Source organism: Emys orbicularis, chromosome 7, assembly GCF_028017835.1.
Source record: "Emys orbicularis isolate rEmyOrb1 chromosome 7, rEmyOrb1.hap1, whole genome shotgun sequence".
In the NCBI taxonomy this organism is placed as follows: domain Eukaryota; kingdom Metazoa; phylum Chordata; order Testudines; family Emydidae; genus Emys; species Emys orbicularis.
Window position 1 is genome coordinate 75,973,180 of NC_088689.1, and position 23,121 is coordinate 75,996,300.

The 23,121-nt window shown below is 42.8% G+C and overlaps 1 protein-coding gene across 1 annotated transcript in view; it reads right to left on the reverse strand.

The window, feature by feature from the left end:
- Nucleotides 1–5,609: 5,609 nt before the first annotated feature.
- The window catches only part of SEC24C (SEC24 homolog C, COPII coat complex component), a 69,497-nt gene continuing 51,985 nt past the window's right edge, over nucleotides 5,610–23,121 (reverse strand). Inside the window, exons 10-23 of the mRNA XM_065407154.1 lie at nucleotides 21,118–21,233; nucleotides 19,479–19,603; nucleotides 18,865–19,056; nucleotides 17,669–17,762; nucleotides 16,527–16,643; nucleotides 15,921–16,091; nucleotides 14,518–14,614; nucleotides 14,071–14,216; nucleotides 12,964–13,102; nucleotides 11,912–12,030; nucleotides 10,975–11,154; nucleotides 9,947–10,138; nucleotides 8,636–8,725; nucleotides 5,610–5,947 (exon numbers count right to left, since the gene is read on the reverse strand). Coding sequence (XP_065263226.1) covers nucleotides 5,807–5,947; nucleotides 8,636–8,725; nucleotides 9,947–10,138; nucleotides 10,975–11,154; nucleotides 11,912–12,030; nucleotides 12,964–13,102; nucleotides 14,071–14,216; nucleotides 14,518–14,614; nucleotides 15,921–16,091; nucleotides 16,527–16,643; nucleotides 17,669–17,762; nucleotides 18,865–19,056; nucleotides 19,479–19,603; nucleotides 21,118–21,233 — 1,919 coding nt within the window. The 3' untranslated portion in view covers nucleotides 5,610–5,806. The remainder of the gene's footprint in view (nucleotides 5,948–8,635; nucleotides 8,726–9,946; nucleotides 10,139–10,974; nucleotides 11,155–11,911; nucleotides 12,031–12,963; nucleotides 13,103–14,070; nucleotides 14,217–14,517; nucleotides 14,615–15,920; nucleotides 16,092–16,526; nucleotides 16,644–17,668; nucleotides 17,763–18,864; nucleotides 19,057–19,478; nucleotides 19,604–21,117; nucleotides 21,234–23,121) is intronic.

Sequence of the window (23,121 nt, forward strand, 5' to 3'; positions counted from 1 at the left end):
TGACACACATTTCCCAGACCTGAAGAGCACTATGTAGCTCACAAGTTTGTCTCTCTCACCACCAGAAGTTGGTCCAATGAAAGATATTACCTCACCCACTTTGTCTCTCTAATTTAAAGGCAACACATTTATGATCAATTAAAAAAAAAAACCCCACAATACCATCTCTTATCACCGAGGCCAAAAGTTTAGTGGGATTCACTAAAGATTAAATGTTTTTATTGTTAACATCCACACTTACATAGGAACAGCTGAAATTGCATAAAGGGTGCAATGCTAATTTTTCAGGGTATACATCAACCCCTGTCTCAGGATAAGAAACTTCACCTGCTAGCAGTGGATTCCATAATTGTTTCTTACACTTTCTTCTGAAGCAGCTGGTACTGGCTGCTGTTAGAAGATAATGGGTTAGAGCAGTGATACTCAGACTGAGGCTCGCGAGCCATAAGTGGCTCTTTAATGTGTCTCCTGCAGCTCTTTGCAGCACATGATATAAAACACTGATATAATTATTACCCAGTCTAAGTTATTAACCAATCAGGATGCTTTTACTATGTTATTAACATACTATATTTGATAAAATAATAATACTTGGTCATTTTGCTGTGAGAATAATTTATATATATAAAATACAAACTAAATATTTCCCCTGTCCTACTGTTTAAATATGAATATATAGTACTATGGTAAATGAAACAATGAATTCACACAACTGTGGCTCTTCTGGGTAATGCTGATTGCTAATTTGGCTCCTGAACCACTGAGGTCTGAGTATCACTGGGCTACAGGGTCTGACACAATAAAGAGGAAAACAAATTGTTACATTGTAACAAAGAAAACAAACAATGCTACTGTGGTCAGAGGTCCACCACTTTCTCAAATTCTTTGTTAAGGTTAGAAATTGGTTTGATAGAGTATTAGTAGCCAGGAAATTTTAAAGAAGGAAGGTACCAACGGTAGATTTAAAAGTTAGAGAAAGTGCCAATGGCAAAGGAATTTTTAACAATGGTAGGAAGACTGACTACATACGAGGTTATTAGAGAGACAAGGTGGATGAGGTAATGTCTTGTATTGGACCACCTTCTGTTGGTGAGAAAGAGAAGTTGGTCCAAAAAGAGATACTACTTCATGCACCTAGTCTCGCTAATACCTGGGACCAACACGGCAACTACACTGCATACATAATAGGTTAGGAAGAAGAAAAGACCATATAGTTTTCTTAAGTCACTCATGTCCTGATACAAAGTGACAAGGAGTAAGAAGAAAGGAAGCGAACAAAGGAAGGAGAAATTAATGAATAGGGAGATTATAGGGCTTGCCTACACACAAACTGGAACCAAAATAACAAATCTGGTTTAATTCACACTATTAGTTATTTTGGTGCAGTCCTATCTGTGGACACACAGAGTATGACTGCCCTATTTTGATTTAGCTTAAGTGAGTACAAAAAATGGACTTAAATTGAAATAAAGTAATTATTCCAAAACAAAATGTCCACCCTCAGACTTGCACCAAAATAATAGTATGAATTAAAACAGATGTTAATTTGGGTTCCAGTGTGTGGGTTGACAAGCTCTTAATTGAGAATTAGGGCAATCAAACTGAAAGGGGTAGGCGAAGACAGAGCAGAAATTACAACTCTGCATCCTAAGGCCCATTTTCAGATGTGCTAAGGCAATGATTCTCAAAGTGGTCTGCTAAGCTGTTTCTAAATAATGGTCAAATATTTCAGTTGTCAAGGAGCTTTGACTTAGATTTCTAGGATTTTCACATGCTTTAAAGAAAAACACTGTATCTAAAACCCTCTTTCTGCCCATTATGCAGCTGCTACATGTGTGCCTGAAGTTTCTTTGGTGTCAATTCAACAGTGATGAAATTTATGGATAACCAAGTGTGGTAGGGAAGCAACCACACAGGAGGACAAATCCAAACTGCAACAATTAAAGCAGTGGGAAGCTATAGCCAAGGAGAGATTTGGTACTAATAAACAGAGTTCTAAGCTTATGAAGAGGGAGCAAAACAGCAGAGATACAGAATTGGTAGAAGTAACTGAGCAGTGGTACTCATGAAAGCAAATGCATTTTCAGCCTCTTGCCGTGCTACTTTCCTAATATTACTTTGTGACCATACACTCTAGGTGTTGCAGAGAAAGACAGAGGGGAATGTGTCTACAAGATCTTTATCTTCTGACATGATCCACAAAATGGGAAAAAACATACAATTATTGCTTTAGGTGACAAAGATTAAAAAAAATTTCGCCAACCTGTATGGTTTATGTTTCCATACAGCTTCTTTCTTATACCAACTTGAAATGATATAGGATGTCATAGGATCAGATTGATACAACTCCCGTCTGCTTTTTAACCAACACAACTGAGTTAGAAATGGAGGATAAGATTCAAAGGAAGGCTGAAAAAAAGACTGCAGAGGTGTATGAGCTCATGTCAAACTGCCTTTTATTATTTAGTATTTGTATTACCATTGTGCCTAGGAGCCCCAGTCATGGACCAAGGCCCCACTGTGCTAAGTGCTGTATAGACAGAATAAGATGACTGTCCCTGCCCCAAAGAGCACCTTGCCTTTAAAGAAAGAGTAGATCCACTGATCAGAACACTTGTAGTGATGAGAAATCCAATGTCATAGTTTAGGATGTAAACTTAGCACCTGCACAAGACAAGAAAAATTGTCTTTTACACCTACAGCAAAGAACAACAGGCTAAAGACACCGTGGGTTCTTTTTTGCCTTCCTTTGAAGCAGAAGTCCAGTGCAGTAAATCTTATGTGCTTATGCCATTTTCTTCTCAGGAACCCATCCACTCATTGCACTAATATGTAAAAATCCCAGCTAAGTACATTCAAGATGGTAGATGTTGGTTCAGCTAGGCAACTTCCATAAACATTGAAAGGGGTAATCTCACAACATTCCTGCAGGCACAATTTATTCCAGATAATTAATGCACAAAGCCCATCACTTATCTCAAAGTGTCAGTTCAGCAGTGATTTTGGACATAACAAATATAGGAACATGCCCTCAATAACAGATTGGAATCTCTCCAGAAAATAATGATGGATATTTAGCAATGATTGGCTTGTGTTTTCATATACAGATTGCTGAAAAGATTATTTTTATCAGTGTTAAATGTACAATATCTATATTTTAGGCTACAGTTAAGTGTATAGAGGAGACAATGAGATTCAAATTAAAGTGCAATGCACAGATTACAAGTTTAGCTTAGACTTGCAAAATGCTGTTGCCAACTGCTGTGTTTAATTTGAACTTTATTTTTGGATTCCAAGAAAATCAGTAATTCTCTTGCCATATTAACGATGGGGTACTCTGAGAAAAATGGGGTCCTTGAGATTCTAATTGTAGCTAATAATAGTACTGTCTCAAAATATCAACTAGAATGGTTATGGAAATAGACCAAAAAGAAGTCGTAATTTAACCCAAGCCATCTCAGCGGAAAGGGAATGTTCTCAGCAAAATAAAGGTTCAGAAGGGGTGGAAAGTTAAACACATCCAAACAGGAAATATTAAAAATACAGAACTTGATTGGCAGCAGGTTGGATTGTGATTACTCACCTAGACCCCAGTCTTTCCCCTTCCTTCCTCCCCCCCAAAATACAGGGTTTGGAAAAATAATCAGCAGTGTTTATTTACTAACAATGACATAAAATACATCTTAATATATTTTTTTATTTCTTTACAAATTAAAAGATGCATTGGAAAAAAACAAGAGTGAAGAAAATGAAAGGTTCACTTATGAGCTTATTTCCCCCTCTTATATTAATACTAGAAATTAGTATTGTGGAAGTCTGTGGTTGCCGAGCATTGTATTCCCGGGAAGCTCTCTTCAGCGGTTTAAAAAAAACAAAAAACAAAAAAAAAACCCTCTACATTTTTGGTTGGAGGCAGTGTATGGGGTAAAAAAAAAAAAAAAGCCACATACATACAAAAAATGCTGAAGAATTGTCTACTGCATCTTAAAGGAGTTTCTTCATTACTGTTCTCGTATTCCCCTCTGTGTGTAGTGATACGAGAGAAGACAAAACTAGCGGCAGTAGAAGAAAACCAGATTTACACACAATGTAAATGGGACTAAAACCACAGAGCCAAGTCTTTTGTTTTAAAACAAAACCGGTCTTCTGCACAAGGATCCTATTTTGAAAAGACAAGTCCAGCTAAAACATGTCCTCTAACTGCATCCAATCTGTTCACCCATTATTCTGCATATTCTCCCATTTCTCCCTCACATCTTCAGTGCTGCTGCCCCCTCACTAAATCCTGGGTATTGTAAGAGCTCTGTCAGTGTTAAAGTAAATTACCCCCCTTTCAAAAATTAATGAACAAGCCCTTAGAATTTTGAATCTGATTTAGACTCATCACTCCCCTTTGCAGGAGTCCTCTCTTCCATCCTTACAGAGTGGAGAGGCAAAGTGGCCAGCCACAAAGTGGATGGGCTAATCTGTCTGAGGTATCTTAGGTTAACAAACAGGCTTATAAAAAGTTTTCTATGCAGATGGATCAGTAGGTAGAACAGGGGGTATAAACATACAGCGTTGAAAATATTCTTTCCACTATGGCACCTTCCCAACAACTGAGGTCAAATACTTGGTATTACCTTATGCAGCGCAGTTTAAACTCTATTCTTGTTCCTTTGCATCCCCTTCCTTGCACTCTGGGGTACAAAGCAGCCTCAAGTTTGCACTGGTAAAATTCAGATCCTTGCTTATTTGCTGTGATTCAGCCTAGTCTGAACAGAAAACGGCCACCTTGCCATCCAGATCCTGTTCCCTACAGCCCATGTCACCTTGCTAAAAATATTTCCTATTTAAACTGAAACAGGGAGGCGGCGGGTATGATCACCATGAATAGAACAGTGTAGGTAGGCTTTAACAAAACAAGTGAGTGACAAGAGGCCATAGAACATGGAAGGGGTAAGACGATACTACACAGAAAAATAAGGTAGCGGAGGTTGCTCTTCCCAAGGAAGGGAAGGTGGTTGTGGGGGTGCCATTCATGCCAATAGAAGGCACTGATTCTACCCCTCTCCCATTCAGCAGCTGTTGATTGTTGCTCACTCACTTTTAAAAATTATTTATTCTACTACAGTTCTGCACTGCAACTCTTACTACAATAAAGATGTAGAGATATGGGAAGGATTTGTCCTGCTAGCCCCTGGCTCACAGCTCAGCTGATAAGTTGTTTGGTTTTTTTTTAAATGAAGACTCCTGGGTCCAGAGGGCCACAAGCTGCAGTTTGTGCTCTGCATGTTGTATTTTCCCCTAAACTAGGAAGGAGATGTAAAAAAATGCTTAAGTGCTCCAACTCCCACCATCTACCTGGATGGCCTGCCTCCTGTCCTCCCCCTCCTGGCTCCTCTTCACTCTTGGAGCATGCACGCACGCACACAAACACACAGCAACGACTAGTAGTTTTGAAGAGTTATCGCTTTTTCACCCAATGCTGAATCATGTACAGTGAACTGAGAAACTACATTCATTACAACAGGATTAGCGAGCATAGGGGGGGGGGGGGGGGTAGATTCCTGCCAAGTACAGGAAACTTAGAGACAGGTAAAAGACCTGTTTCAAAAGCCTTTTCTCTGCCCTCACCAGGAAATTTTGCATCTCTCTCAAATGGGGCTGGGAGAGGTTGAAAGGATCTCTGCTTATGCAATGTGTATTAAAAATTACGGAATTGTACAGGTTTCTATGTTGTCCTTCTTGAGGGAGCTGGGCCCATGGATCAGGTGGTTAGTGGAGACTGAAATGTCACTGCTGGAGTCCAGCACCACTCCCTCCTCTAGCTCAGTAGCTGCCGAATCTCCTTGTGCATATGACAGAGGAAGTCCACATATGAAGCCCCACCACTCATGCTCTTGTCCTCCACCAGAAAGTGTTTGAATAGCATCTCCAATTTATCTTCTTGCTTCACAATTATTAGCTATAAGCAAATAAAAAAGATTTGAGTAAGCATCAGCTAGTGATTTTGGTACATAAGAAAACATCTAAGTGAGATAAGAAGGTTGAGCAACTAAGAACTCCAGAACAAGAAATCACGGAAGCCACCTACTCAGAACATCTTAATTTCTGTGACTAAGGTTAAACCTCAAGCAAGCTTAGAAGTATTAGAGTGTCCAGGGTTGCCTGTACATTAAAGGGGTTCTAGAAATTCCAGTTTTGGCTAGATGACCAGTAAAGCAGAGGAATTCTACTCTTAATCAGTGGTCCAGTGAACAGAGCACAGGACTGGAAGTTCAGGAGACCAGAGTTCCATTTCCAGGTCGGCTACTTTAAGAAGTCACTTAATATTTGGTCTTCAGTTTCCCCATCTGAACATGGGGACAGTGATGTTTAGTCACTTCACACAGTATTTTGAGATCTGTGGATGAAATGGACTGTATAATCAAAATACAAAAGTTATACCCAAGTGACTAAATATCCAAAATACAGGAGGACAGTAATATTAAAAAAACCCTTTTCTGTGGTCATGGAATGTTAAGCCAGTCAGTTGTCCAGATACGCTGAGCATCAGGGCTTTTTAACACAACACCAAGCAACAGCAGGGGTGCAGCATTAGCAAACTATGTGCGTATGGTCAGGTGTGGTAGGAGGCTGAGGGCAGAGCACCTCCAGCCACCTGACAAGTGCATCTCTAGCTCAATGTACAACGGCTGTGTGCTACTAGCAGTTGGCTTCCTAATATTGTATTTCTTGTTTCAGAAAGCCTTTTAAAGGTTTGTTGGGGGAGGAGCAGTAATACATAGAGCCCTGCAAATCTGTGGATATCCACATCCGCGGATGCGGTTATCTGCGGACCATGTGTGTGGTTCATGGATGGACGCAGATCCAAATTTTATATCTAGAGCCCTGTGACTTAGCGGATATCCACGGACCATACTTGCAGATTGCATGCGGATAAAAAAATTTGTATCCGCGCAGGGCTCTAGTAATACAATATGTTTTGCCTCCACTAGAGCCAGAGCAGAAACAAACAGGGAAAGGTTATAAACCCCCTTTTAAAATGAATTATTTAATTTCCCCCTTATGGCTTGCGTGGAGTAGTCAGGCCCTTCTGCCACCCCTCATGAGTTCTGATGCCCTTACAACAGCACTGTGAGACCCAACGGCTACTTCCATGTCTTCCTTTCTATTACAAAAGCTAAACTGAGCACCTAGTTGTTTTTACAATAGTACAGTATATAGATTTTAGCAGACCCAAGACTGGAAATCAAACATTAGTAAAGGCTCAGGCAGTCTCTCTAATGGGGAGAGGCTGTTTAAACTTGCCCTTTTCATTTCCCCTCCAAGCTTATCTGTACTGGGCATCTATAAACTTTTTATCTTAAAAATAGGTCAGGATTTCTAGGACCGCTCCTAATTCTTTTCCTTAAGATTTTGAAAGCAGCCCAGCTGCCTCTGGGCTCCGAGTTCCACAGCTGAGCTGGAAGTAGAAGTGATGTCCTCCTTTTGATACATCACTGCTATCACTGCTCCAGCAGCAGGGCTTCACAGGAAAATCATTGCTTCACCTCCATGTAACTGATGGGTAGCTTATACCATCACTACCAAATACGGCCTAGTTACTTCCATGGGAATTGCAATAATTTACTCCATCTGACCCATGAGGCATAATGGTTTTGGAGATGAGGTCCCAGCCATGTTCATTTGAGAGTTCATGTATGGCTAGACCACCACCAAGGCGGTCCAGGCTACTAGTGTCCAGTGCCATACATACAGAGCCCATAAAATCTGTAGATATCCGCAGATTATTTTTGTGGATTGCAGCTTGGATTCGGATACAAATTTTGTATCTGCACAGAGCTCTACAGCGCACACTCACCTGAAGGAGCGACTGTCACTCAGCCCTCAGGCTCCAGCTCGGCTCTCTGAATCACACAGCAGCGGCAATAGTCCACTGGGCATTCTGGGAGTTGTAGTCCCCAGCTTGTGCAGACTGAGGAGGTAAGCTATAACTCCCAGAAGGAAGCATGACTGTGTGCTCCTGCGCAGTGAGCCAAGCGCAGCATGTTCGAGCTGCTGCAGCTGCATAGGGGTGTCCGAGTCCCCCACTGGGAGGGTGGTGCTGCACCATAAGCGCTCAAGATTGTAGCTTTCCTGCCCAGAGCAGGGGAGGAGGTATGATGGGGCAGAGCAGGTGGTGGGAAGTCTCTAGGGAGAAGTGGGGGGCAGATGAGGGTTTGGCACAGCCCTGCATCACTCTTGTGCAGTGACATGTGGAGCTGTTAGTAGAGCCTTTCAAATCCATGGATATCCACGGACAATTTATGCTGATCATGGATCGGATACGGATGCCAATTTTTGTATCCACGCAGGGCTCTACATATTTGACTACCACTTGGGACACTGGAAGAAAGTAAAGCTCCAGCTTAACGTTAATAGTAAATGCATTGAGCCAGAAATGCAAGGTAAGGTTCCAGCAAAACAGCTGTTATGCCACAGAACCTCACTGCCAACAGCATGATGATACAGACATGTTAATTTCAAGTAACAACAGAAGGCTGAGAACGGGTTTGATATTACAGATTATGAGAGTAGGATTGGTGTCATCTGCTCAGGAAAGGCAGTGGAAGGAGATTAAAGAGCCACAACTAGGAGCCAAGTTCTTTACCTTCATGTAGCGGGATCTTTGTGCCTGGAACATGTCAATGATGGATCGCACTCTCTTAGAGAAGGGGTTTTCCAAGACTGGCAAGGTACTCTGGAATGCAAAAGACCAGATCCCCATTACACACACAGAATTACAGTAGTGTCAATAATCAATTTTGCTGCTTTCCTCATAACACACAGGTAAAAGTCCAGGCTTTCAGGCCAGTCTAGCTACTAGCTAGCCAGGAATAGGTGAAGTTATTGGAAAGACTATTTTTAAAACGAGATTGTTCAACAGAGGATAGAAATACAGAACTATTACCCCATTTGCCTGGCACATACTGGCAGTGCTCTCCTCACTGAATGGCTTGGTCAGATAAGCTATAAGAGTAACTTGCCCAGCTAGGCAAGTGGCTAGAAATCAGACTGAAGGAACTCAAAGTGAATAGTTTAGGTATAGCTAAGCCTCTTAACTGTCCTTAACGTCACCAGCTAGGTAAAACAACAGAATAACATGTTAGCCAGAAGGAAGGTCCTGGGTTTAAAGACAGTGAAATGGGCTTGAGGTCTCACCTAGAACACAGCATATGACCATATTATTGGCCATATTGTGACCACCTTGCTCCAGGTATGGATGTGTTCTTCCTCTGAGTCCAGATCAACCTCCACCTATTTGTGCTAAAAGGGAACTCTAACCACCTCAGAGGCACTGTCTCCCCCAGACTCCAGAGGTCTCTGTGCAGTCCAGGGAAGGAGTGGGCAAGCTACTTATTGTTCCTCCGTTGGCCCAAACTCACCAGGAAAAGCTAATACATTCCCCGGCACTAGAACTTCACTGCTAGGGAGCCAAGGACCAAAGCAGGGGTACAAGTTATATACAGATGGCCCTGGCCTGGCACAGCCTCCTAGGATCTGCCAGACTGGAGGGTGTGGGGACAGGCCCTGCTGTTAGTAAGCCCCTTCCCACACTCCTCAAGGGATGCGGTGGGAGATGGGAGAATCTCTGCAAAAGACTCTTAAGATTTCTAAATAAAAAACATCATCTGTCACAGACTCATGCATGTGGCAGCAAGGGGACAATGTGGCCCTATGCTGGGCTTTAGCCAGCTTTTCCAAACTTGCTTCCGTGAACAGGGATATAAGTAGAGATTTCTGAAGTTGATGTTCATGCCAGCTAAATCAAATGGATAAAACATTCTTTCCTATGGGCTACAATGAAAGTGCTCAATGAGATTTTAGGATGACGACCTTCTGAGTTGGATCCTCATTGCTCCAATTATTAGGAGTCCTGCACACATCCTCCCGCTAGCCTGCTCCCCTCTATCCAGCTCACCAGAGTGCTGCTGATGTGGTTGAAGGATGACACTCCAAAGAGGTTCTGGATCAGGCCCTGCTGTACATTCACTCCTACCCACACAAAGATGTTCAGTCCATTCTCTAGCAGGTACATGTCGCCCTTAGAGAGTCGCTCTTCAGAGTTCCGGATTGCCGCTGGCAAGGTGTCGCTGTCAACATCTACTTTGGTCTGTTCAAATATTAAATTAATCGAGCCCCTCGTTAGACATTCTTACTTAATAATGTTTAGCTGGGAATTAGTAACGTTTAGCTGGGAATTACAAATGGTACAGAGCAAGGACTACATGGATGCCCCTAAGACTTGCGAGCCACACCAATTCCTGCCCTAAGTTTCTCTGACTCATAAGGTACCTGCTCATACATTTCCTTCTTCTAAAAAAAGGACATCAAATCATGTACCGATCTACAATGCTGCACCAATTGGGAATGAATTGCACTATTAGCTATAACATCCTTCCTGTTGAGTATGGTGTGAAATAGACTAGAGACGATTTACTGCTAACGAGAACAGATGGGCCTCATGGCCCTAGCAGCAATTCTCCGCAATCTCAATACTGACCCCTGGGGTGGGAGTGCATTCTGCAGCTAGTGTTACTCCAGGGGTCTTCCCATTTAATTAACGAGCAGCATCAGAAAAATCCCAATCCGTCCTCCTAGGTTGGAAGGATTGTGGTTGTCATGTAGGATTACAAGGATGCAGCAAGAGGATTTTCCAGGCTGCAAAAGAGCACATAGGACCCTGCTCACCCATTCCCACCAGGTAGGAGGAGGATTAAAAACCTTGTCAAATCCACAGTGTGTGGTAATAAACATAAAATTTATGGTATTAAAAAGGCACCTGCTGGATGGCACATCTCAACTCCTCTCCCATCGAGCTCTTACATCTCACAAGGAAATGTTACTCTACCTCCTCCCCCTCCTCCCCTGCCCCAGAAGAGTCTCTGGAATGAAGACTACTCGTGGTGTGTAACAAGGCTCAAATGTACTCGGAACAGAAGCACTTACCAGAGGCAAAAGCCTGGGGTAAAAGAAAACGTTTGTTTCTGCTACATCCATGGAGCTGACTAACTGACGGATGTAGGCGCGGTCATCAGTGGTGACTTCTGCCCCAGGCTGCAGGACATCACTCTTCAACACACAGTTCAAGTACACAGGAAGCAACTTCATGCATTCAGGGAGGATCAGCTACAAATGGCAAGATGGGGAATAAAGAGATAGAAGTTAATCAGCCATCTCACTGAATGAGACAGCAGGTAATTTCAATGACCACAAAAAAAAGAGAGGGGGAAACTTAGAAAGGAAATCGCAATGGACCACAGTTACAATTCCTTAGAATTCTGGAGCCTATTAGTTTTCACACTGTGTAGTTCATTCAGACAGGAACACTCTTTGGATCATTATGGCATCCTTAGGTCTTTAAGATGTCTGATGCTGAGATTCAGACACCCACCCTGTGGTTCTCTTACATCATAATAGTGCTTGAGAAATACTGTAGTAGCAGAGCCATACAAAGGAAGCTTGCCCAACACTGGAATAAATCTGAAGAGGCTCCACCCAAAACATTTAAAAGATCCATGATTAAACTTTGAATGGCACACTTCAGTATGTTAAAGAAACCTAGTATCTAAGGAATGGGATTCCCTGCTATGGAGGCCTCTATTTAAGAGGTCAAGTATCATATAAGGTACCGGCTCCTAAGAATCACAGGGCTCGTGATATTATAAGTTTCTCCTGAGGAGATGGTGACTGGTGTGCCTCAATGTCAGGAAAGTCTACCTGAGAAGTCGCTCTGAACAGAGCTTCTCTTCCAAGCTATCTGGTTATATTTCTGCCCCCAGCTGCTAAGTAAAGCACTCCACCCAGATTAAATGGGATGGGAGGAGTTCCCTTCTCAAGCTGAACCTCCAAAAGCTGCCATCCAAACCGAACCACAAGCAGTCACCTGGCCAGCAGAAGAGGGGCTAGCACAGTTTTTTCGGTAACATGCCAGAATCTGTGCGCACTGGTTGATCAGCGTGTCTCGCACTGTCTTGACTGGATTATTCAGAACCCCACGATATGCTGCACAGGAAGGCATGAAAAGAAAAAAAAAAAAAAAATCAGCAGGGATGTTAAATGTCATTAATAATGATTTAACTTATAAAGTGGTCTAAAATCTTTACTGTAGCCATGTGTAGAAACCTAGAGCAACCTCAGATGGTTTACATTATAGAATTAGTTATACTTCATTTTTTTCCTTTGTGGGAAAGAGTCTACACATTCCTACCGGAAACTCAAACAATCCCCATTTACCTTGTTTGAATGCATACTCTCCATCTCCCCACCCCACACACACCTTCAAGGCCCTGCAGCACAGCCAGCCACATTTCTGGGCAAGGACAACTGGTGGGACTCCTTGTAGAGCCTGGCAATGCCATTCCCTAAGGGGACAGCAGGGGTCACTGTGGAATGCAAGTGACTCTCTCTTCCTCTTGGAGAGGAGAGCACAGATGACTTCTGCAGTTCCCTGAACCCTATTAATTTGTATACTTTTAATACACACTGGTTTGGCACTATGAGGATGTTCATCGGTTTAACTACTGTGACGTCGGTGTGGGAGCAACTTTGTGTTTTTCCATGCCTGGAGCAGAGGAACTCAGGAACATTAAAGGGGGAAAAGCACTTTGGCTCCAGGACTGGACATATGCAGGTGGCAATAGCTACACACATACACATGCCTCTTTTTGTTTAGCCAGTCCACCGACCAGTCTTGGCATCTGACTCAACAGGCAGCAAGGCTGTGCCTTCTGTCTGCCCCTCAGTCCAGACAAAGAGTACTATGATCACAGCTATCTGTGGGAGGGAAAAGACTGTAGGAGCACAAGGATTTGAAAACTCCAACCACCACCTGTCCAAGTCTTTGGTGCAAGGTGGTGAAAAACAAGTGCCACTAGCTGTGAAAGAGAACTATAAAGTAATAGTAAGACTAGCACTGTCTCCAAGACAGTCTCTTACCAAACTTAGCCAAGAAATTGATGAGTGTGTCTGTCTCACAATTCCGGTAGAGGTCAGCAAGTTGCGTGCAACAGTTCAGGGAGAGGTTGTGAATGCGGAGTCGTCGCTGTCCTGCACAGTTTGTGTACAACAGAGCACACTATAAAAGAGACATGTACAGAATGACAGAACAGTTAAATAGAACTCAGTCCTGCTACAGTAAGCAAATCAGCACATCCCATTTTGTTAACATCCGACCCTTTGATCTGGAGTGTAACCTCAGGTTAGCTACCTGAGCCTGAGAAAGGGGAGGTGATTTAGGGTTTGGCCTGCTGTACCCCAGAGCTAACTGTCCATCATTCTTTTTGTTGAAAAGCTAGTGGTTTTTCAACCAACACATTGTGCCTCTTCCTTCCTATATAAAAGCCTTCATATGGTGCATTAGAAGGCATTTAACACTATCAGGTCCCTCCCATGTGTGAACTTCCACTATTCCAAACAAGGCTTGGATAGCTGGACAGACAATTAGGATGATACTGTTCTAGTTTTAAAGGATTTACAATCAAAGCCAAGAGCATATAGACAAAGAATAGGGGATAGGAGGCAATAAACAGAAAGAGACTGAGCTTCTTTATAGTCCCACATATGGGGAAAATGTCTCTGTAGGGAAGACTGGCTTAGAGAGTCTTGGAAAATGTATTGCCTGGAGGGCTTTGAAGAGGAGGTGGAATGGGAGAAGGACCCAAGGGAAACAGCTAGTTGTGTGGCTTGGGCAGAGAGGAAAGGAAATGCTTGTGAAAGTTTCACCATGAGCCAATGAGGGAGGATGGAAGACTTGTTCTTTCAATAGGCCATCAGCATTCAAATTGGAGGGCGCCTCAGTCAAGTAAGGAATCTAGCAGAACCCCTCAGCAATGCAGACATATAACCCAGTGTATGAACAGCTGAGAAAGTGATTTTAATTCCAAAAGAGGGAACCTTATAGCAAGTTACACAGGTGGATGCTGTCACTCCAAAGATCAATGGTCCTGTATCTCCATCTGGAGAAGGTCTGGTAGCATGCCAGCACATTTTTTAGTTTGAAAGTTCTCACCCACTCCCTTCCCTGCAGACTGTCTTCTGCCTCACCTGAAGAAGCGCCCCACTATCTTCACTCAGTTTGTCATCATGTCTGAATTCCACTGTGATGGTTTTATCACAGTCCAGACCCGCCAGCTCCACATCCGTCGTGTTGCTCATGTAGAAAGCTCCAAAGAAGTCCGTTGCTCGAATACCTGAAAGGAAAAAAAGGACACTCAAAGGTGAACAAGCCACATTTTATAGCAGAGTAGTCTAGCAGGCAGCCTTTGGGAAGGTGCGGCAGACCTTGTCTATCAGGGACACTAAGTTACATTGAGATCTCTTGCTTCAGCTTTTCATTCAGTTTTGCCATAATCCCATGGACTTTAGAGCTTTACAAGGGCAGAGTTCGCAGCCTAACCTCGGTATGTTCCAGGCTTTGTGTGTTTATGACCCTTCCCATTCCCTACATGTTTACTGGCCAATTTATTAAGTCTAGGCAATGCAAATACCCACCCGTGCTTGTGCGCACCCTCATCACAGCATCAAATCCCACTTCCTTTTGGACATCTTTGCGCAAGTCATTCAGGAACCGTTCTTGGTCTGTCTCCAGCTAGAACACAAAGCTCCAAGTCAGGCCTGACACACCAAAAAAATCTGAGTTGCCCTACAGGCCTCAACGCACATAGACCAAAGGTATCTCAAATCCTCTCTTCCCTCCCACCAAAGAGCCTTCTCACAGATCTCAACATCCCATTCCCCAAAATGCCCTAGGAGCCACTTCTTTCAAAGCTTTATAGTGAGTAAAAAAATACCAAACTAGGATTTTAAAAGTCCTAGTCTGTATACATATTATTTCAAAGTGTAGGTAGGGAATCCCGCTCCGTACAAACTGCCGTGGACCACTGCACCAATGACTGCTAGTGAGAGGGATTCAGAAAACCTTTACCACAGAACACCACTGGGGATATCTACAGTAGGTGAGAGGAGCAGAACTCTGGCTAAGAGTTTCTGCAATCTGTTGTGATGGAAATAGAAATCTCTGGCCACTGTACAACACATATAGAGGATTACAGTCAGTTTCTGAAGTGCTGAATCCCTGATATTATGTAATATGAGATTTTCAGGACATGGCAGATTTAGGCCCAACTACAGACAAGTTTCATGATGTGAAGCCTGAGACATTGTATACAACACTCATTTCAGAGCACAACACTTGATCCAGCTCATCTTGACAAAAGAAGCCGTTAAGTGTCTATTTGGAGACCTGCTAAAACCCTTTGCAGTTTCCCTCTTCCTTGAGAGGTGCCTGAAGAATATGAACTTGTTCCCTATACCTCCTGTGCAGTTTGCCTTCCAGATTCTCCCCATCTCGCCCACAAACATTACATCCATTTGGAATGAACATCTATTATGAATGAAGCCTAATTTAGCCTCGTAAGTAAGCCTTAGACGTACATTTTCACGATGCAGAAACTTCACCGCTCATCTTAACTACAGAGCATTCTGATGTTTTAACTTAAAAGCAAAGCTTTCTCCATCTGGTAATTTAAGGAAGATACCTGAACTAGCACAAGTTGGAATGCTAAGTGTCTCTATGCAGCCAGCACTGCTGGGAGATTCTGCCCTGTAGGTAATACATTGGGATGACTGTTATAGGGCTAATAATGCTCTTCACTTTTTATTAGCCTTTTCTTATTGTTAAGAAACTATATAGCACAGGTTCATTTTTGCCCTTGGTACAAATAAGTCAGAAATATAAAGCAAACAAAACCACGTAAGTTATAATCTTGAGTTTCAAGTACAAACTAAGATCCTCACTGATGGCTCATATCCCATGAAAGAAAACAGGCAACTAAGTGATGGGTTTTGTTCACCTGTATAGAACAGGTGTTAGCCTGACCCAAGAAAGCACTTACCTGGAAATAGGCATATTTATAAATGGTGCCACCTGTCTGGTAAGGAACCACCCCCAGTGTCGCCACATCCAAATACTGGTTTGGAAAAAGGAACAGATCTACACAGCAGCCTTGGGCCACACAGTCCTTGGCCAAGTTGCTGTAGAAGCTCGTCTGAGGCTGAAACAAAGTCTAGAGAGGACAGATGAGTACAGAGATTGAAAGGGAGTGGAAAAAAAGGGAACATGAGACCAGTGTAACTGCTACAGACAACATACATATTTCTTCAGTGTATTAAGGTATGTGAGGCACCTTTCCACCTAGGATTAAATAGGTACTAGGTGTAAACCTTCTACAGTAATGGTGCAGAACTTCTTAGTTATACAATTATTCTCCCCCCTCCTTGGGTTCTGAATTCTAATACTACCCACTCTTGTCCCCGACACAGAAGCGTTTTCTGTCCTTATAGTTAACAATACTCAGTTCCAGATGGCAACCCAAGGGGAATAGCCATTAGATAGAAAATTTTCAGTTAGCTACTATGGAGACTTTACATCTCTTCTTGATTCCTTCTAGGTTACCCCAGAGCAATACAAACTCTCTTCTAAGCAGCACATCAATTGTTACCTTTTCCTTATCTGTGTTGATTAGCTTCCTGTCATCTCTGTTCTTCAGCTTCCCTGGAGCCTCTGCAATGGGCAGTGAGGTGTGAAAGATGAAGAGCTTGCCAGCACACTCTGCCGCCTACAGGGGAGGGGATGAAATTGCTTAGGTGAGAAAGAGCTGATGAGGAACAGTGGATTTCTCAAGAAGAATATCTCTGGGACTACATTAAATGCCTATATTATCACTGGTTCCTCTATACTAGTTAGGTACTTAATCCTTCACTGATGTGACCAGGTAGTTGATGAGCCTACCTGTCTGAGATTAATAGCTCCCATGTTTTGTGGGTGAAACAGAAGTACAGTTATAGAGAATGCAGTGGATTTTGGAAACAGCTTCCTCAGCTTATTATTTTTAAAACACTATCCCATGCTTAAGGTATCTTTTTAATGGTTCAACTGCCAGCAGGTAAATCCCCCAGTCCTTAGATACCTCATGAGTGGGATACCGAATGGCTTGTCTTTGCTTTTCCTCTCAGTGTAAGTGAATATGGATAACTATTCTCATGAACAGGTATCAGCAGTGTTTTCTAGGGAATTCTCACATGATTAGCCAATGGATCAACACATACAGGTTTGAGCTGGGTCAGGTATTGGGATGGGAAATCTTTAGAAATGGTCTAGGAGCTTTGCAAAAGTGATGTTGGCAAATTAGTGGTGGTGTCCTCTCTGAATCAGAACTAAAGCAACTGCCAGAGCAGTCTTTCAGAGGAGACATAAAACCAAGGTCCTAAACCATTTCCAAGTTCCCATGGCACTTTTTGTAACAATGTGCATATCTACCCCAGGGACCTGACCAATTTTCATCTCAGGCAATTATTCTAAACTACAGTTAAAGTCCTGTGCAGTTTCAGTTGCATAGGGTATTCTTCACTTTCTATCCTAAACAATTAATTGAGCAGGTTAAAGAGCTGCTAACTTGAACCACACAGGTGGCTGCATTTCACTGATGGGTTAAGCATTCCCTACCAATTGCATACACACCTGAGGGGAACAACCACCTTGTTTATGAACAGTACTTAGATTCTCTAAACAGAGGTGCTTCCGCTGTAAAAACAGAACCTTTAGCAGAATTAACCAACTCCCCACAACAGCATGTCAACAAACCTTCAGTGCCTCCATTCCTGCCTGAATCACTGGGGCAAAGACAGTTTCTGTTTCTCTTGTGTCTGCAAACATTTCCGGGATCTGGTCCAGCAAACTGCCAGGAAAGAGGGAAAAGGAGAACATCAAAAGGGTTTCAAAGCTCACCTTCTAAATCCATAGCTGGTGACCTTTGGGACTGAGGTGCATTGTAAATAGTGATTATTAACATGACTAATCCTTCTCTAACCTGCATGCTATTGAGTTTCTTAAACGGATCTTTAGTCATCTCTCCATCCACTTCCTCTGCCTGCATTTGTCTCCTCAGTGCACATTCTAAGGCCCCAACTAATGCTTCTTCTAATAACTTCCTCTTCTCCTTCGAAGTTACCATCTGAGCTTCCTATTCTTTGTTCCTCAGGAACAGCACAGGCAAGACAGTGAGCAAACTCTAGTTTCTAACTTAAAGGTTCTACTGTCTTCTGTTCATTCCCCTTCAGTTGCTTCACTGCGCTGCTTTCTAAATGTCTGGGTAATAAGAATAAGTCCCAGTCTCACTCAGTTGGCCAAACATCCCCTGTCAAGTACTCAAAGCTTAATATGCTTATTAGTTTTATGTAAGCCACTCACTCATTTTTCCCCACAGAATCAATTTAGTCAGCAGTCACCTCAACTCTCGGCTACTAAGCAGTAAACTCAGATAAACTGACTTTGTGAATTCCGTTATGATCTCCTGCTCTCAGTGACAGTCTAACAGATTCTTGTCTAAAGAAGCCTTTCTCTTAAGGTCCCATTTTGCAGCCTCCTGCCAGTTCAGTCACAGTTCTAGTTGAGCAAGCTCAGACAACCCCGACAATGAAGTGAAATACAGCTGTATTCCAAGGTGTGCATCAGTTGCTAGTATATCATGTGCTGGTTATTGTTTTTTAGCATTTTCTAACAAACTGGCGCATACAAAACTTTGTAGAGGCTATTAGAGTTGCAGCATCCTGGCAACATAAGGATACCCCCAATCACAGTGCACCTCCCTGTTCTTTGCCAGCTCCATTGTGGGCGTACTTAACATTAAAGTTATACCTAAACACTATTAAATGTATGATTCAAATACTATAGCCAAGCACTGTACAACTGGGCATTATCAGAGTTGGATCCTATTTCAACACAGTATGGGTCCCTTTGACAAGCCATTTACTGCACATTTCTACCCCAGTCCCTGTTACCTGACAATAACTGTCCTGGACTCATTCACGTTCACCAGGAAGCCATCAAGCAGCGGCACAAACATATCAGCTACGTCCGACACAACCATCATTTGCGGCTGTGCCAATGAGCTCTTCACATTATAGAAGTGCAACACTTTGTTGTAAGTGACGAAGCCCACCCGAATGGCTGACTCTTCCATGTTGCCTTCCCTGTAAAATAAAGACACTTACTGCATCACAGGGGTCACTGAAAGCACAACTGCTGCAATATGCTGAATCAAATAGAACAAACCAGGACTAGAGAATGGGTAACTGTACCATCGTTCCTAGTGGATAGGTAACCACAACTGGTACTAAGTTGGGCACAGCTCCTTTGTTGGGCACAGACTGAATGAGCCATGAAGGTGGCCACCCTCAACGCCATCCCTTCAGGATGGGGCTGAGCCACACTGCTGGGCCAGCATATGGAGGCTTGCAGTGCTACTTGCCAGGCTCATGCATGCTGTCAACCTTCACTTTTCACCAGCAGTAAAAGCATTCTAAAGGGAGTGTCCCCTCTGCAAAGGCATAGAGGGGTAGCAGCTTTGCTGCGGTTGCTGGCTGCGACAGTACAGAACAAAGGAGCTAGTTACCTGGGCAGGTAATCCAGGAGTGACTTCAACTCTTCACAGATCAGCCTCACCAAGCCACTCTTTACAGCATTGTAAGACACATCAATCATGAAAATGAAAGCAGGTGGATTGGGAAACTTGTTATTCTGTGGGAAGAGCGAAAGAAAAACATTACACCATGCTTAAGAAGAGATCATACAAAGGCTCTGCTACCCAGACAAAGTAATGCCGTCAAAACCCCAATGACTTCTATTTAGTAATCAGTTAAGAGCAGAAACTAAGATACTGGCATTTAATTTGCTTCTCCACTCCCACCCAATTAATTTAAGTATGTCTGAATCCTAGTATCTGACACATCACAATCATGCATGGAAGGGCTCTAATGTCACAAGCCCTAGATGGAACGTAGCATCGCTGAGCGACTGAGCAGGAAGAACAGGCTTGGTATAAAGGAAGCTCCTGTTTACATGGACCAGGCCTGATGGTGCGGGCAGCAGGCAGGCAGGATTTCCCAGAACTCTCATGCTCTAGACGACTTTGGAAGCTAGTGTCTTGCACTGGGAATGAAGACCTTCCTCCCGCAGAGCTGGGAGTCCTTATTTCTCAGAGCACTGATTCTGCTTTGAAGAGGCTGGTTCCAATCAGCACTTCCTTTCTTTGCAAGTCTACAGTCAGAATGGAAAGTAGAGCACAGGACAGACAGACCACTGAAGCAACAGGGTAGCGAGTGCCTCACTACTGGCATACATGGAATCTTAAGCTATTAGAAGAGAATGGAGATACACAGATTCCTTCCCGGGAGGAAGGGGAGAAGGAGAAGGAGAGAAAGGACTTTAATAGGGTGGCAGAACTGGTGGCAAGATGTGAAAAATCAGAGAGGAATATGGAGAATATGGAAGAGTGTGGGGAAGGCCTTCTACCCCACAATCCCAGTTGGCTGTTTTGCCTGAAGTGTGGAGATGTGTTTGAAAGCTGTGCTGCCAGCTCTCAGTAACATCAAAAATATGGTCATGGTCAGTAAAAAGCTGCAACATTTAGAAAACTATTTTCCTATCCTTTTCAGCAAACAGATGAGTATTTTTAATATAGAACTCTAATACATGTGTCTTTCCCCAAAAAAGGGTCTGAAAAATTAGGATACTGTTTAAACTGACTAATGTGTAGAATCTGAAGCAGGTGAGTTTTCCAGACTATTCTAGGGTTTCAAATATGTGATCAGATTTACCGGCCTTGCATCTTTGAAACCCTCTTTACAAAGCGTGATTACTGCCAGTAACTGCTGTAGGGGCTTGCTCTATCCCATTAGTTCCCATCTCTAACTGCTCAATTCCCAGTGACTATCAGGCAACAGAAACTTGTCTTCTCTAGCAGATGGCAGGCAAGGTGCAGCTGCCACTGTGGACAGATAGCTTGTACTTTCCTAGATACGGTTTTAGTTACTGGTAATAATTACTGATATTATGGGATGTGCAATCTGACTTACTTTACAGTGGAAAGCAAGTATGTAAAATCTGACCTGATTCAGATGTATAAGGAGATGCCATCAATGGACTTTACCAGCTAGAAAGTCAATCCAGCTGATTCAGCCTCCACTTAGTTTCTCAGAGGACATGGGATTTATTTAACATCATAGCAATGCACTAACTGTACACTATTGTACCTTACAGTAGCTGACTGTTGCCAAAAACTCATAGGAGCCCAACGATAATTCAGGTCGATCATAGAAATCCACTCTCTTGCCGGTATGATCCAAATGCTGGAAGTAGTGAGGAGGCACTAGGGACAAAGACATCAAATTTTACAGACACATACTTTGTTTACAACAGTTAATACTTTGACTGTCAACAGACAGCAAACCTGGTGACAGCTGCAGTGAGTGTTCGACTACACCAAAGGAAAGCTGGTCAGTGCTTTGCACTAGTGTGCATGTGACCATGACTGGGGAATCTTTACTGGCAGCCTAGGAGCAGCATTAACAGATTCAAGAGCTGTGCTCAGTCAGAAATATCACTACAAAAAATCACCTTGTACCAGAATCTGGGTTGCTTCAGAGGATTTCCCCCAAATATAAGATTGAGTTAAATGGTAAAAGGGGTGCTGACATCAAGTGATTCAAAGAGGATTTTGAGATAAGTTAAAGGTTCACCATGTGCATCTCCATAAGAAGAGAGATAGCCCCACCATGCTGCACATACAGCCTCTGAGGGCAGAGTCTGCTACAGCGATGCTGCTAGCACAGGAAGGGCAGTTATGGTAGGCCGGAGCCATTATGGGCAAAGCATTGCTTGTGAAGCAGTCTGCCTAGCCTTTGCTACTCACAGTGTGCCACTAAAGGCTGCAATATACATGCAGGGCTAATTTAGCCGCAAACTAAAGTTCAGATGCACGTCTGTGCCCAAATGCACTTTGGAAATAGTTGAGCAGGTACCTAATGTGTGTTTGAGGGGGTAGATGAGAAGAGAGGAGGTCTTCTCCTAACAGACACTAGCTGCAGAATTGTGGGACGCTCTCTTTTCTTAAGGTTCACAGGTAAGAATCCCCTGCACTATTCCTACAGTGACCAGGACAATGTGTGCAGGACAGAGATACCTAGTCAAATGGCTGCAGATAATATAGTTTTTAAATAAAAATAGAAAAAAGAAATTCCATTGAGTATTTTGAGAATTTTAATGTAGGACAGTTCACGACTGACAGAAATAACAAAATTACAAAGACTGCCTAAGCAACCTTACTCTGCCCCTTTGAGAATAAGCATGACCACTATTTCTCAAATAATAAGACATGTAATTTGTTTTACAACCTTAAATACATGTGTAGCATCTTGTAGTTCTATGCATTACTCTGTGCATGCTAGAGCATGGAATTCATTTATATGAGAAGCACACAGTAAATTATACTATTTAACCTGGAGTATATTGTGTATCAACTTAGAGTAACAGTGAAGACTAAACAGTCAATATACCATTGCCATTTACAGCTGTTAATTGCCTCACCACTGAATGGCACCTAAGTAGGCTGCAATGTTGGTTGAAAAGAAGCTACAGTACATGCTGTTGACTAAATTGTTGAGAGAAAAACATTAATCTATTTAAATGCAAGTCATAAGAATGTAAGAATGGCCATACTGGGTCAGACCAAAGGTCCATCTAGCTCAGTATCCTGTCTTAAAATAGTGGCCAATGCCAGGTGCCCCAGAGGGAATGAACAGAACAGGTAATCATCAAGTGATCCATCCCATTGCCCATTCCCAGCTTCTGGCAAACAGAGGCTAGGGACACCATCTCTGTCAATCCTGGCTAATAGCCATTGATGGACCTATCCTCCATGAACTTATCCAGTTCTTTTTTGAAACCTGTTATAGTCTTGGCCTTCACAACATCCTCTGGCAAAGAGTTCCACACTTTGAATGTCAAAAGTCAAAAGCATTCTGGACAACGGAAACAGAGTAAGTAAACAAATTAACAAACGTAAGATACTACGTGTGTGTTCAATGATGAGAAATGTATATTCTAGTTTGAGAAATAGTATGAAATTTAGAAATTAATGGAGATATCCCATCTCCTAGAACTGGAAGGGACCTTGAAAGGTCATCGAGTCCAGCCCCCTGCCTTCACTAGCAGGACCAAGTACCGATTTTGTCCCAGATCCCCAAGTGGCCCCCTCA